Source organism: Hevea brasiliensis, chromosome 11, assembly GCF_030052815.1.
Source record: "Hevea brasiliensis isolate MT/VB/25A 57/8 chromosome 11, ASM3005281v1, whole genome shotgun sequence".
NCBI lineage: Eukaryota > Viridiplantae > Streptophyta > Magnoliopsida > Malpighiales > Euphorbiaceae > Hevea > Hevea brasiliensis.
Window position 1 is genome coordinate 96,007,803 of NC_079503.1, and position 16,792 is coordinate 96,024,594.

Below are 16,792 nucleotides of genomic sequence, written 5' to 3' on the forward strand. Positions count from 1 at the left end.
GTCTAGAGATAACAAACTCAACAGAGCAAGGGAATGCAGAAAAGGTACCCTGGTCCCTGTGGTTTAACGGCTCCAATACAGAAACCTCATTAGGTGTAGGGATCATCATTGTATCACCTGTTGGTACCAGGATAACTCCTTTCTTTATTCTGGAATTCCAATGTACTAATAACCAAGCTAAATACAAGGCATTACTTATCGATTTGGGGATCCTAAAAGAATTAGGAGTACAGGAGGTACACATTATAGGAGACTCACAGCTGGTCATCAAGTAGCTTACTGGAGAATACAAGTGTGGCAACTTCTCTCTTGCCGCTTATTTTACTGTTGCTGTATAGATTTTGGATTGCTTTAAGGAAGTTTCTTTCACACATGTGCCAAAGGAAGCCAACTAGGAAGTAGATGAGTTGGCTCAACTTGCTTCTAATTTGAGAATGTCCTAGGAGTTGACACACAGGATGATTCTAGTGAGAAAGAGGAAATATCCTTATGTAGAAGAAGGAGGTATACCGATTGATTTATTTAATACTGACCTAGTTGTTATAAATAAATAGAGATCCTTATTGAAGAGATATTTGGAGTTTCGATTATTTAAGGTAGGCTTGTCAGAACTTTAATATCCTTTAATGCGATAGACATAGGCCCCATTGGTAAGATGAAAGAGTTGCAGGATCTAAACCATAACCTTAAGAAGCTAGCTAGTAACCCAAGACAGAAAGGTGGACCACATCTGGTTAGCTTGATGGAGTCATATATGCCTAGGAGCTTTAAAGTATGAGAGAAGTAGGGCTGGAGTCTATCTATCCATGCCTCCCAACTAGAATATTACTTCACCCAGGATTTGATGTCACCTAGTTAAGGGAGGGACTTTAGTTCATGATCAAGCAACAGCTCCTAATAGATCTCTAGAGGGAAAGGAGTAGTGGAATGTCATAGGAGAGAGCAAAGGACCAAACCCTACAAGAAAGAAGTAAGTGATTTTAGGTTCTTGAATGAAGAATTTGTATTAGATGAAGTGAAACAATAAAAAAGCACAATACTTGCTGAAAGAGGACTGGATGGTAGAATAATCTGAGTCCTTCCAGAGCTGGTATGTACATTTCCTAAAGAGTCGGTACTTGTAGGTTCTGAAGAGCTAGTACTTGCAAAAGCAAAAGTTAGTGCATGGTGAGAGGAAAATTGGACAGAGTTTCCTCTATAAAATGGATAGCCAATTCTTCAAGTAAGAACCATTTGTCACAAATAATGATCCAAACACAACCTACATAAAGCTCACATATATAGTAAGTTCAAAAATTACCTCTAGTAGCGCGAGAAAATAAGTTGGTATTAGGCATGAGAAAGGCTAGTGGAGTGTAAACTCGCAAGGCAGTAGAAGTAGCACTCAATCCAAGAACACTATTGCTAATAGGAGAAACCTGTGGTACCATCAATGGTACCTGCAGAGCTACTAATATTTGCAAGGTGGCGGGTACCTAGGTACTAATTGCTACTTATAAACTAAAAGGATGGTCTGATGCCATCTTTGCAAATACAAGGGACATAATCAAATAAGCATTCCTAAGCAATAATAGTCAAGCAAAAAAAAAGAGGCACTGACATTTAAGTTCAATATACAATACTTAAACTTACACAGATACAGACAATTTGCAGGTACTGATCAATATACTGCAGATACCGATCGACATACTGTAGGTACTTTGAAATTCCCAAATCCAGAAATAATCAACATCACCAATTTACATTCTTAACTGTTACATAGAAAAATTAACATCAAGAAGTGATGAAGAATTCCAAACTTATCTAAAATCAAGTGAAGCAAGAATAGAATGGCAAGGAGAGTATCACTAACTAGTTGTGATGCGATACAAGCTAGCGATGAAGGGAGGGCCACTTGGTCAGTGTTGACAACAAGAGAGATTGACAAGGAGTTGAAGAATGACGACTTGTGAGAGGCGCAATTGATGAACGGATAGCGGTGAATGGTCGATAACCAAGAATCGTGTGATGGAAGGGGGCTCGCTTGAAGGAAAATTGGGAAAAGAGCCACACGATTGTGAATGGAGGTCGGAGGAGGATCGTATTGTGGTTGGTGATCGGAGCTAATAGTCAAATGGTGAAGGTAATCGCGTAGTGAAGGGAGCATGCAGATGGGAAAGAAAGTAAGAGAAAGAAAAAGAGAGAGAAAGAAAAAGAAGGAAAGGGAAAGAAAGGAATAGGAAGGAAGATGATGGTTTCTTTTAATGATGGGTATGGAAATTGGAAAGATAAATCTGCAGTAATTAAGAAGTTTACAATAATTAGAGCTCTATAGGAAATTGAACTCTTATGAGATAGTGTTGGCTTAAATTTCAAATTCTCAGAAAGATTACAAGAGATACTGAATTATTTTTGAATTTAAAACAACAATGAGATGAGTTAAGAATAGTTCTTGTCCACCCAGAATGGCTTAGTCAGCCAATCCAGGTGTAGGGGCAATTGTTTATATCAAAAATAATTTATTTATTTATTTATTATTTTTAGGATTAGTTAAATTAATTTTATGAAATTATTTTAATTAATTTTATTTTATTAATTTAATTAATCTATGGCCTAAGATAGTTAATAATTAAATATCTGATGGTTATTGGATGGTTATCTAAAAGAAGAAAGTTGGTAGTAGTTCCAAGGAGTAGACAAGTAACTACTGATAACTGCAGAATGTGATAAAGTATCTTCTAGACTCTTTCAGGTACTTGCAAGGAAAGCTATAAGAGTCAGATACGCTCCAACGTGAAAACCCCCCAATACATTAACAACAATAACTTAACAAGACTCTGGCAGTCTTTTATCTTTATTTTATCAGTCTTTTCTTTTATCTTTATTTTATTAGTCTTTTATTTTTCTAAAGCTCTTATATTTTATTTCAAGTCTTGTACTTTCCTTTTAAGCAATCAAAGCATTCAATTCCAGTTCACTTGCCTTTAATTACTTGTTATTTATGAGATTGACGAAACTGCGTATAGTAGAGTCAGTTTTCATAATCATTTGATCCAAGAGTTAGAGCGCAATCCTAGGCAATATACTCAGTATCTGGCACATCCGTGCAATCGTAAGCTGTGAGACGGCCAAATTATTTCCTGAAAAGGAAACAGTTTTTGGCACGCCCAGTGGGACCATGGTCTCATTTCATTTGACACTATTTTTTTTGTTTTTTGCAGGTAACATCATGCCTGCGAAAACCAAAAGTGTTCTTGGCAAAGAAATTGCCAGGTCTCAGGACACGGAGGGAAGTCTTACTGTAGAAGGCCTTAATTCATCAATTCTAGTATAGTCTGATGGCCATGTCTCTAGGTCAGAGGAATTTGACATGGCATCTAGAGGTGCTAACGAGCTCAGGGAACAATCTCAGCCATGTACCCCCCCACGGTAGTGCTGATGGAAGCTGTGCTAGCAGCGAGGAAAGACATTAGTCACCCCACAGGAGAGAAGAACAAGTTGCTAGCCAAATAAAAACAATAGTTCAACCTAGCCGCCCCAACTATAAAATTGTTATTCCTATCCAAGTTGTTAGTAATACTAACGCGATTACTCATCCTAGTGTTTATGATGAAGCAGTTGCAAGTCCTCAGATGGTACCAACTCTTCAACAGCAGCAAGTGCAGATGCCCTAGGTGACCTTTGACTCTTTTGGCTTAAGGGAAACAACTTCAGAGGAACTACAATGTCTGTTGTACATACACTTCAACCAGTACCAGCACTTCAGCCTTAGGTACTAGCTTTCACAATCTAGGTACCTGCCATTCCAGCTATACCCCAAATGACTATGGATGCTGTTAGAGATGCTATGCACAAATTGTATCCTCATAAAAGAAAATCAAACACAGTAAAACAGCTCCATGATAAAAAAAAAAAAAAATCCTTGCAAAAGAGGAAATATCAAATCCTCACAAAAAAAAAAAGACAACAAATCCTTTTAAAGAAGAAGATAAAATTCAGATCTATTATCAAGAATAGATATTGTCTTTTTGATAGAATTAATTTAGTTAAATTTTGAATTCAAAATCTCACAATTTTATAAACAACTCAAATATTATTAAATTAAAAATAATTTACATTCTTTATAAATATTTCTTAATAGACCTCAACTACCCTTTGTTTTTAAAATAATATTATTATTTCACGGAAAAAAAAAACAACCAAATAAACATCAACTTATTTTTTTTTTCTCAAAATTTTTTTATTATTTTTTTAGATAAAATCGTGCCATTAAATTTATTTCACAGGACCACTTTGAAATCAAAATATAAAATTTTAAAAATTTCACATCAAATATATTTATTATATGACAAAAAAAAATAATTTGTACTGAATAAAGCTTTAAATCTAGTTTTCCTTCGCACACATGATTTAACCCAACATGAATGACTCAAAATAGAAAATAAAAAGTACAAAGTTTTGCTATAAAAGGAAATTAAAAAAAGATGGTACAACTTCATATATATTTCACTATATAGTAATTAATAATCTTCTATAGGTGAATATAAGCCATTGAAAAATTTTCCGATTACTTTAATTGTGAAAGTGATCTCTCCACTTCAAGAATTTATTGCTGCAACCAAGTTTCACATAATAAATTAATAGATTTTCATCTTTTCTAAAAAAAAAATCATTTTTTGGTGTGCCATTATTCCCTTATTTTTTTTATTTTTTATTTTTTTTTACAAAAATAAAGTAAAATAGAAATAATAATGAACAACTATTAAAATCATAGCTATTCTAATAGAGTTCATATTTCTATGTGTTCTACAAACTCACGCACTCAGAATTCCATGTGAAACTAGACAAGATGGATACACACTCACGGACACCGCAAGCAAAGAAAAAATTTTATACATGCCCTTAAATATGTATAATACAGAAATGAAAATTAATTATAAAAAAATAAATTAAAAAAGGGTTTAATTAATTAAATATATTTTGTTGTAATTAGTAATAATTAAGTTGGATATATATGAGTGGTTACAGAATCAAATATATATAATGATGTACTATCTCAATTAATTATCACAACGGCAAGAATTAAATTTTCCTAAAGGGTTAAAAATTAAAACAAAAAAATTTACATGAAGACAGCTGCTGTGCAATAGAATTTCAAAAGATATCCACAATTACAAATGAGGAATGGCTATAATTAATAAGCTAATTACCATATTCAGAGTCTTATATATGGATGTGGGGCGGCAATTTCAGTTCTCAGGTAGTCATTTCTTGGACGATTTATATCAAAATTTATATAAAATTAATTAAATATATGTAATAAATATATAAATTAAAATATAAATTAGACTGTGGTCCAAAGCAAATTACTGATCAGCCAGTTCCCTGTGATGAGACAATCTCTAAATGACTTACCAAACATCAATAATTGCATTATTTATTTTCTTCATTAATATTATATGCAGACATCATTGTTGCCACCAAACTAACACGACTAGCCGACCTTCTCACCTTTTGATTCTTGTCTCAAATATGGAGTCTGCCATTGTTAAGGATAATGGCCTTAATTGATGTGTGATTCAAATTTTGTGTGGACATTTTAAGATATGGGGTCAAATCATAAGATAGATTTTTGATAATTAAACTATAAAATTAATATATATACATATATATCAAGAAAAAAAAAATTATATTCTTTTAATATAATTAATTTTCTTTTCATTTGAAACCTCGCAGTTAATGTTGATTTATTTTGAAAATGAGTTCATTTACAATGTCAAATTAATTTATGTTAATTAGTGGAAGGAGAATATAATTATACATCATTAATTGATATTATATGTTTGATGAATTCCTTAAACAAGTAATAAAATTCCTTTAAATTTGTATGACGCATATATCCTCATGAATTATGTTGTTAATTCTTTTATAGTATTGGAGTACATGGAATAGTGCACTATTCAAGAGAAATTAGCACTAATGGCATTCAATTATTGGTTAATTAACTACTATTATTGTCAAAATTATACAAATTTTTTTAAAAGATTCTCATAAACATTAAGGTATAACGCTAATTACATTTATCATTTATTATTCATATTACGATGAATTTAATATTTTTATAATTAAATAAAAAAAATGTTTTTATTATACTAAAAAAATTTAGATTAACAGCATATCAAATTGTTGTTAATCAGTTTAGCAATCGATTCAATAAATTGTAATAAAATTGATTGTAAATAGTAACTAATAACTAAATCGATTACTAAATTGATTAAATTTAAAAAAATAAAATTTTTAGTAAAAAATTTATCAATTGTTACAAACAATCAATTTATCAACTAAAATATAATTAATTATAAAAAATATAGTTTCTTTAATTTTGTAATTTTGAAATTATTTTGTAAAACGGTTGCTATTTTGCAACTGATTTAACAATTAAAAGTAGGTTGCTAATTTAAAAAAATTAAAAAAAAAATTAAATTTTCAAATAAAAAATAAAAATTCAAATAAATATAATTTTCAAAAAATTACTAAAATAATAAATTATTAATGAAAAATTAGTACTAAAAATTAATATAAAAATATTATAAAAATTACTAATAATAACTATTAACAAAAATACTAATAAAAAGTTAAATATAAAAAAATATTTATAAGACAAATTAATTAAAAGAAATTATCATATATATATAAAATAAAAATAAATAAATAAAATAGATAAAAAAAGAAAAAGATGAAAAATAAAATAATTGACAAAGAAAAAGATGATGATAAAGAAAATAGACAAGAAAGAAAAAGATAATGAAGAAGAAAATATATGATAGAGAAAAAGATGATAAAGTAGAAAATAGATGGGAAAAAAATGATGAAGAAAATAGAAGAGAAAAAAAAAAGATAATGAAGAAAATAGAGTAGAAAGAAAAAAATGATGAATAAAATAGATGAGAATGAAAAGGATGATAAAAAAATGAGAGAAAAATTAAGAAAGAGGGAAAAGAAAATGAGTGATAGGAAAAAAAATGAATAATGGTTTATATAAACGAATTAGTAACTAATTTTAGCAACTAATTATCGGTTGTTTATTTTTTTAAAAAATTGAGTGGGAAATTTTTGAGAGAAAATTCTATAACTAATTCGCAAATCGGTTGCAATTAAAAAAACAAAAAAAAATGCTGAAATTTTTGAAGAAAATTTTGCAATCAATTCGTAATCAGTTGGAAAATAGATTGTAAAAATCGATTTCTGTTAGTAACTAATTCATAAATCGGTTGTAAATAAAAAAAAAATAAAAAATTGAGTGGAAACTTTTGGGAGGAAATTTTACAACTGATTCCCTATTGTTGCAAAATTAGTTGACAATAGCAATTGATTTCATTCAGTTACAACTAATTTTTAAATCAATTGTTATTATCAACTGTTTTTAGCAACTGATTTCTTAATCAGTTGCTAATAGCAATCAATTTTGTGATAACTAATTTTGAAATTGATTGTCAATTGTATATTTAAAATTTCTCTAATATAAAAATTAATTGTTAAATTTTTAAAAATTAATTATTTTACTTTAAAAATTTTAAAATTATAAATTAATTGCAAAATCAAATGCTCAGTGAATTACAAAATTCCATTGCAAAATTGAATTTTTGTTTTTAGTTTTCATCATTATTTTATGTTGTTATAACAAGCACGCAAATCTAAGGCACATACACCAATTGCACAATCAAACAGTATTGAAAAGAGAAGAAGAATAATACAGGATTTAACGTGGTTCAACCGTAAGGTTTACGTCCACGAGCAATACAAGAGAAAAAGGTTCCATTATGATGAAAAGAGCAAGATACAATCAATCAGAACTCTCAAACCCTAACCTTAGTGTGTTTCCCGAATATCTCACAACTTTACCGCAAATGGTAGAATATTACAATATTTTATTGGTCCATACCGCGATAGCGTTGCCCTTGCACCCCTTGCACCCTCCGCTACCACCACATAATCTCACTTTTTATCCCAATCGGGTCGCAGCGCGAAACTTTCGGGTCGAGTCACAATTCAGGCCCATGAAAACTTATCCAAAAATTCAAAGCCACAAAAAATAAACAATTCTTCCCCTTGGCTTGAATTCTCTCAATCATTAACAAAATAACCACAAAACACTCTGTCTTGCCATATGCTCACGCAAGGGCACTGCTGAGCACTATAAATACTAACCAAGTCTAGACAATGCTTAAACTTATTGACTGGAACTCCCTTGGTCATCATATTTGCTAGATTATTATGTGTAAAGACTTTATACACAACTACAGTCCCCTAAGATATAATGTCCCGAATGAAGTGATATCTTACATCAATGTGCTTAGTTCGCTCATGGTACATTTGATTTTTTGTGAGATGTATTGTACTCTGGCTGTCACAAAATACTATTGCCTTATTCTGTATCAACCCAAGACTACCCACCAAACCTTGTAACCATAAAACTTCCTTTACTGCCTCTGCTAAGGCCATATATTCAGCTTTTGTGATAGACAAAACAACTGTAACTTGCAATGTTGCCTTCCAATTGATAGCACTTCCAGAAAGAGTAAACAAATAACCTGTCAAAGATCTCCTCTTGTCTAAGTCCCCTGCAAAATCTGAATCTACATAGCCAACAACTGAATCACTCATCTTGGCCCTGTCAAATGTCAGACCAACATCTGTAGCACCCTTCAAATACCTCAAAATCCATTTCATTGCCTACCAATGCTCTTTCCTAGGACATGCCATATATCTACTCACAACACTAACTGTATGTGAAATGTCAGGCTGGGTGCATACCATAGCATACATGATGCTACCAACCACACTCAAATAGGGAACACTAGACATTTGCTTCATCTCTTCATCTATTTTTGGTGACATGTCTGCAGATAACTTGAAATGAGCAGCAAACGGAATAGTCACAGGCTTAGCATTATTCATGTTGAAACGCTTAAGCACTTTCTCAACATAGGCCTATTGAGATAAGAAAAGCTTCCCAACACTTCTATCCCTGGTAATTTCCATTCCCAATATCTTCTTTACAGCACCCAAATCCTTCATCTCAAACTCATCACTTAACTATTTTTTCATAATGTTAATTTGTGACATGCTTTTAGCAGTAATAAGCATGTCATCCAATACAACAGTAAATAAGCAAAGGAATCATATGAAAGCTTCTTATAATACACACAACTGTCATATGAACTATGATTAAAGCCATTACGAACCATGAATGTATCAAATCTTTTGTACCACTGCCTAGGAGACTGTTTCAGACCATATAAAGATTTCTTAAGCAAGCAAACACGGTTTTCTATACTTGGAATTACAAATCCCTCAGGCTGACTCATATAAATTTGCTCCTCCAACTCACCATGCAAAAATGTTGTCTTCACATCTAGTTGCTCAAGCTCTAGATCATGAAGAGCAACCATAGCAAGTAAGACTCTGATAAAACTGTGCTTCACAGCTGGAGAAAACACTTTATTAAAGTCAATCCCCTCTCTCTGAGTAAAGCCTTTTGCTACCAACTGTACCTTATATCGAGGTGCTTCAACTCCTAGAGTGCCTTCCTTTTTCTTGAACACCCATTTGCAACCTACCACTTTTTGTTCCTTAGTGTTATAAGCTCCCAAGTTTGATTCTTGTGAAGAGATTCAATTTCTTCACTCATAGCACCGACCCACTGATCTGCATCTAAATAAGAAATAGCTTCTCTATAATTGCTGGGTTCATGCACATCAACTGTTTCAGCAACTGACAAGGCAAACGCAACTAGATCTACATATGCATATCTCTGCGGTGGTCTAATCTGTCTTCTCTCTCTACCAGTTGCAATGCTATATGGTTCCTGTTGCTGTTGCTTAAGTGCATCCTCTTGTTGATCAGGATCTTGCACCTCATCCTCTGAATCACTGGACTGAACTGCTGAAGTATCAATATCAAGCTCTACCTGTTCTCTGACACCATAATCTGATTCTGTTATTGACTTCTCCCTCTGACTATCCAATGAAATAGACTCATTAAATGTCACATCCCTGCTGATAATTAATCCTAGAGACTTTGGATCATTGCACCACAACCTGTAGCCTTTCACTCCAAATGCATACCCTAGAAATATGCATTTTCTTGCCCTTGGCTCAAGCTTATCATCTCTCACATGAGCATAAGCAGGGCAACCAAATACTCTCAATTGAGAGTAATCAGCAGGTGAACTGGACCAAATCTCAAAAGGAGTTTTGCACTCAATAGCTGTAGATGGAGATCTATTAACTAAGAAATAGGCTGTATTAATTGCTTCAGCCCAGAAATGCTTTCCCAATCCTGAATATGAGAGCATGCTTCGTGCTTTGTCACAAAACGTTCTGTTCATGCATTCTGCAATACCATTCTGTTGTGGTGTCCTTGTACAAGTGCGATGTCTCACTATACCTTCATTGTTTCAGAATGCATTAAACTCACGATTACAAAATTCTAACCTGTTATCAGTTCTAAGACACTTGACCTTCTTTTTTGTCTGCTTCTCAATCATTGTCTTCCACTTTACAAAGGTTGAAAATGCCTCATCTTTTATTTTCAGAAAATGTACCCACACCATCCGAGAGTAATCATCAATCAATCTCATGAAGTACCTAGCACCACTCTTGGAAGGGATTCTGTTAGGACCCCATAGATCTAAATGGACATAATCCACCATTCTTCTGGTTTTGCGCACTGCCTTTTTGTCGAACTTCACCCTAGTCTGTTTGCCAAACACACAGTGCTCATAAAAGTCCATAGATTCTGTTTTTTAGCCGTGTAAAAAAATCTCGCTTGCTTAACACAGATAATCCTCTTTCACTCATATGACCAAAACACATGCACAATTGAGTTTAATTCTGATTATTGCTTCCGGATGCTACTACAGCTTCCCCTGAAACTGTACTGCGTGAAGAAAATATAATCCTGAAACCAAACTGCTCTTCATGAGTACCATAGAGCCCTTGCACACTTTGAGAACTCCATTCTCTGCATGGTATCTGAATCCATGAGAGTCAAGTGTCCCAAGAGAAATCAGGTTCCTCTTTAATCCTGGAACATGCCAACACTCTATAGTTCTGACAACGCCATCAAACATCCTCAATCTGATGTTACCAATTCCTTTAATAGAAAATGCACTATCATTGCCCAGAAACAACTTGCCACTCATCTGTTTGTAAGTGATAAACTAGTTTTTGTGTGGACACATGTTATAAGTAGCACCAGTATCAAGAATCCAGGAATTTTGTCCATGATCTGAACTCATGGATAAAATTTCTCCAGCACTGTGATCACCATCAGAAGCAATAAAACTATTAACCACATTCGCAGAACTTTCTGGTTGGTTTCCCTTTTTATTTTTCAACTTGGGACAGTCTCTCCTATAGTGACCTTGCTCTTTGCACTCAAAACAGTTGGCCTTTTTCATTCTTAACTTAGACCTGGCCTTAGATTTCTTCCTGCTGGAAGAAATCTCCATTGAATGTGTTATTCCCATGCTCACCAAACATTCCCCCTCAAATCTTTCTCTATTAAAAGAGAAATTTCTTTTTCAACTCCTTCGATTTTAGAAAAATACTAACATCATTTAGTGAAATACTGTCTTTCCTATACAACAGAGTATCAATAAAAGTTTCATAGAAGGGTGGCAAAGAACATAACATAATAAGGGCCTGATCCTCACTATCAATTTTAATATCAATATTTTTCAAATCCATAATGAATGAATTGAATTCATCTAGATGTTCTTTATTGGGCGTACCTTCGCTCATTCTTAGATTGTAAAGTCTTTTCTTCAGATACAGGTGGTTGGTCAGCAATTTGGCAGAGTATAACTCCTATAATTTCTTCCATGCCGTAGATGCTGAGCTTTTACCAGCAATCTCACGTAGGACATTATCAGTTACGCTCATGAAAATTGCACTCAAAGCTCTCTCCTTTAGATCTGCCTTCTCCGCCTCTTTCATACCTTCTAGAAAGTTATCCTCGATTGGCTTCCATAGACCTTGTAGGATCAAGGAAGATTTAATTTTAATCTTTCACAGACTGAAACTCGATCCACCATCAAACTTCTCTATCTTATACTTCGTTGAAGACGGCGCCATCTGTAAACCCTAGGTTTTGCGCACAAAGCTTTGATACCAGTTTTTTATAACAAGCACACAAATCTAAGTCATACACACAAATCGCACAATCACACAGTATTGAAAAGAGAAAAGAGAAAAGATACAACCGTAAGGTCTACGTCCACGAGCAAGACAAGAGAAAAAGATTCCACCATGATGAAAAGAGCAAGATACAATCAATATCTTATAACTCTACCACAAAGGGTAGAATATTATAATATTTATACTAATCCATACTGTGGGGAGCATTGCCCCTCACCCTCCACTACCAGCACAGATCTCACTTTTTATTCCAATCGGGTCGCAGTGTGAAACTTCGAATCAAATCACAATTCGACCCTGAAAACATATCAAAAAATTCAAAGACACAAAAAATAACATATGCATCCAGTCTCTAGCCGAAATTTAAAACATGATATATGTTTTCTCTCTCTCGCATTTACACATCTCTCTCCCACCATAAATGCTATTGCAACCTCCCAAAACGCTCTGCATTAACTTTTTTTGGTGCCACTTCCCTCTCTCTCTCCACCTGTTTCCTTTCTTCTTCTTCCGCTTTCTCACCTTCTCCAAAGCTTTTTTTTTTTCTCCTCATTTTCCTCGTCCTTTTAATTTCTCTCTCTGCGTGCCTTTTTATCTCGTCTCTCTCATCTTCATTGCAGTATTGCTCTTAAACCCTTTTTTTATGGGGTACCCTCTACCAAAACCACACCTCGATAATCTGGTTTCCTATCATATGATCAACCCTTGTTTCAACTGGACCTTCCTCCCAAGAACATCAAAAGGTTTTTGACTCAAAGCCTTCTCTATATGTGCAGGTACACATACATACAAAGCCCTCCAACATTATTTTTCTATTAATAACTAGATGTAATGTTATTAAGAGATTCTTCCCCTCCACTTGTATCTATCTGATATCTCATTGTAAATGATATTCGGGTTATTATTTTGCAGAGGGAAGACGGGAAGGGATGAAACGGGATTCGGCGAGATCCTAGCTAGCGAGCGTTATAATCTTGGTGTTTCAAGGATTGTTGAGTCTGCGTCAACTCTTTGTGCTATTCCTTTTCCAATTCTAGTCTTTTAGCACGTCAGATTGTAAAAGCCTAAGACTTTATCGTGTTTTGCTACTTGCAATCATCTTATTAGCTTGCTCAGACTCCTTCAGATAATCTATTAAAAGTAAAACGAACTCCAAAAGACCAGAACTTATCCTCCTGTTTGACCTTAGAATACAGAAAGAGGGAGATGGATGCTGTTTAGGGCTTGTGGGCGGGTGAGTTATGCTATTCAGGATGAAGTTCATGGGGAAAAATAAGTTGCTGGATGCGAGTCACCTTCATGGCTAAGCAATTAGGTAACCTTTGGCTATATTGTTTCTCTTATCTCCTCAGATTCTACCTCTTCTTGTAAGTTCAAAAAGATTATATCTTTTGGGGAATTGTGCGTGGGCTTTTATTTCATCATTTTTCACTTCTATCTTCAATATCTCAGCATTTCCATGTACCCATCCTTTTTATTTGGCCACAATACCATTTGGATGTAATTATTAGCTGTGTTTAATCAAGAATAGTTGAACGTTTTCAAACAAAACCTTTTCGATATCAACTTTAAACGCTTTAATGGAGAGAAATAGGGGGCTTTACAGTTTACTTGTTTGAGAGCCTTTCTTGTACATGTACATTACTACTGCGACAGTCACTTGACCAGCGGAGTACTTACAAAATTTATTAGAGCTACGTAGAATTTAGACTGGTTTTTGTTTTTTTCTACCTCTTGTTATAATCTATATTCATTTCTTGTTTCGAAATCCTTTCTTCCACTATTGCATTTACATATAGATCGATAGCATATTTCTCTCCCATCATATATTCTCCTCACCCAACACTATGATCAGTGCTGTTAACATGTTTACATGGACTCATTCTTTATCTTCAGCTTGAAAAACCATATCTACATCAAGAAAATTTTATCAATATGTTTCAACCAAACATGTTTGAGAGTCGCCATATGTTCGATATGACCGTCAAGAGCCCTGAAAATGATTTGGAAAAGCTGAAAGATGATGATTTTGAGACCAAATCAGGCACCGAGGTCACTGAAGCGCCCTCCGGAGATGATCAAGATCCTAACCAACGCCCTAAAAAGAAACGTTACCATCGCCATACACAGCACCAAATCCAGGAAATGGAAGCGTAAGAATTAATTGTTACTTCTAAAACTCTGACAAATAAGATATCGATACGAAGATGTTAATTTTGGAGATTTTTGAATCAGTTTCTTCAAGGAGTGTCCTCACCCTGATGACAAGCAAAGGAAGGAACTGAGCCGTGAGTTAGGATTAGAGCCTTTGCAAGTCAAATTTTGGTTCCAGAACAAGCGCACCCAAATGAAGGTAACGCATCTACGTAAATTTTGCACTTTTCTTGGATAGACACGCTTATAATTTATGGTAAAAACACTTAGCTGCTTAAATATAATTAACCCTTTATTTTTCTTGGTAAGAAACTTATTGTAAACAACCTAACTTGTCACATGGGTTTCTGTACTTTTTCTTGATCAGATCATAGCTTATTGACGTTGCTATAAATTCTTTCCATTGTAGGCTCAACATGAACGAACAGAGAATGCGATTCTGAAAGCTGAGAATGAAAAGCTCCGCTCAGAGAACAATAGATATAAGGAAGCCCTAAGTAATGCCTCCTGCCCCAACTGCGGCGGCCCGGCAGCCCTTGGTGAGATGTCTTTTGATGAGCAGCATTTGAGGATCGAGAATGTTCGTTTAAGAGAAGAGGTTATTAACAAGAATTGAAGTGTTATTTCCTTTTCTTTTTTTTTTTTAATGTCATTGGATTTAAACGAGTTCTGTGGTTGTTTACAGATTGATAGGTTATCTGGAATTGCTGCCAAATATATGGGCAAGCCCCTATCTTCTTTGTCCCATCTTTCTCCTCATTTACGTTCCCGATCACTTGATCTTGGGGTTAGCAATTTGGGTGCACAGTCTGGGTATGTGGGAGAGATGTATGGAGCTATTGATATTTTGAGGTCAATCACTGGACCTACTGAAGCAGAAAAGCCAATGATAGTTGAGCTTGCTGTTGCAGCAATGGAGGAACTAATGAGAATGGCTCAGGCTGGAGAACCCTTGTGGGTTCCTGGTGAGAATTCCACTGAGGTGCTTAATGAGGAGGAATATTTGAGAGCTTTCCCTAGGGGTATTGGCCCAAGGCCTTTGGGATTGAGATCAGAAGCCTCGAGGGAATCTGCTGTTGTTATCATGAATCATATTAACCTTGTTGAGATTCTAATGGATGTGGTAGGTTTTCTTTTTGAAGGTTTGGATTATCATCTTACTATAAACAATTATCTGAATTATTTACTAATTCCTGCTTTAATCTTGGTTTGCAGAATCAATGGTCTACTGTGTTTTGTGGAATCGTATCAAGAGCAATGACACTAGAGATCCTATCAACAGGAGTAGCTGGGAACTATAATGGAGCCTTGCAAGTGGTACTAAAGAAAATAAAGAATTCTTTAATCTTATACTTAATCTAATAATTAAGACAAATCAACTTTAAACATATTAATTAAGACAAACCTATCTTTTTTCCCTCCACAGATGACAGCTGAGTTCCAAGTCCCTTCACCACTGGTTCCAACCCGAGAAAATTACTTTGTGAGGTACTGTAAGCAGCATGTTGATGGAACTTGGGCAGTGGTTGATGTTTCCTTGGACAATTTACGCGGTAGTCCAATATCAAGGAGTAGAAGAAGGCCGTCAGGTTGTGTAATTCAAGAACTACCCAACGGATACTCAAAGGTAGCAACCTACCTTTGACTAACTCCACTAATGGCTATATTATAACTCTCAATGTTATAATGCCTGCTTGTACAGGAAAAATTGGCAAATATATGTATATATATATTTTTATAGCAGGTTTAGTCATTAAATAACCATGATGTGATGATGAATGTGTAGGTGATATGGGTCGAGCACATCGAAGTGGATGATAGATCTGTCCACAGTATATACAGTCAACTGGTTACTTCTGGCCTAGCTTTTGGAGCAAAACGTTGGGTTGGTATCTTAGATCGACAATGTGAACGTCTTGCAAGTTCAATGGCTATCAACATTCCAGCAGGAGATCTCTGTGGTATAATGCTTTTAATTCTTTCCCTTTAGCATAATTAGAGAAGTAGGTCGACGTCGACTCTTTGCTCCTGAATTCTCTTTCTCAGACAACAGAGATTAATTAATTAATTTCTTGGACAGTGATAACCAGCCCAGAAGGGAGGAAGAGTATGTTGAAACTGGCTGAAAGAATGGTGATGAGCTTTTGCTCTGGTGTGGGTGCTTCTACAGCACACGCTTGGACTACATTGTCTCCAACTGGATCTGATGATGTAAGGGTCATGACCAGAAAGAGTATGGATGATCCAGGCAGGCCTCCTGGTATTGTTCTCAGTGCTGCAACATCATTCTGGATTCCAGTTCCTCCCAAGAGAGTATTTGCCTTCCTAAGTGATGAGAACCATCGAAGTGAGGTATATATATTAATTAGTCCATTTAGCTTTTACATTGTATTTTATTCGAGGACTAGTTCAAGATTTCACCATCTTAAGAACTTCCTATTTCTTGCCATTTACAG

At 34.5% G+C, this 16,792-nt stretch overlaps 1 protein-coding gene across 1 annotated transcript in view; it reads left to right on the forward strand.

The window, feature by feature from the left end:
- Positions 1-12,670: 12,670 nt before the first annotated feature.
- Positions 12,671-16,792, forward strand: part of LOC110632042 (homeobox-leucine zipper protein PROTODERMAL FACTOR 2) — a 94,928-nt gene continuing 90,806 nt past the window's right edge. Inside the window, exons 1-10 of the mRNA XM_058130430.1 lie at positions 12,671-12,958; positions 13,095-13,497; positions 14,079-14,335; positions 14,418-14,535; positions 14,746-14,934; positions 15,022-15,459; positions 15,552-15,653; positions 15,763-15,963; positions 16,123-16,297; positions 16,417-16,688. Of these exons, the coding sequence (XP_057986413.1) occupies positions 14,118-14,335; positions 14,418-14,535; positions 14,746-14,934; positions 15,022-15,459; positions 15,552-15,653; positions 15,763-15,963; positions 16,123-16,297; positions 16,417-16,688 (1,713 nt within the window). The 5' untranslated portion in view covers positions 12,671-12,958; positions 13,095-13,497; positions 14,079-14,117. The remainder of the gene's footprint in view (positions 12,959-13,094; positions 13,498-14,078; positions 14,336-14,417; positions 14,536-14,745; positions 14,935-15,021; positions 15,460-15,551; positions 15,654-15,762; positions 15,964-16,122; positions 16,298-16,416; positions 16,689-16,792) is intronic.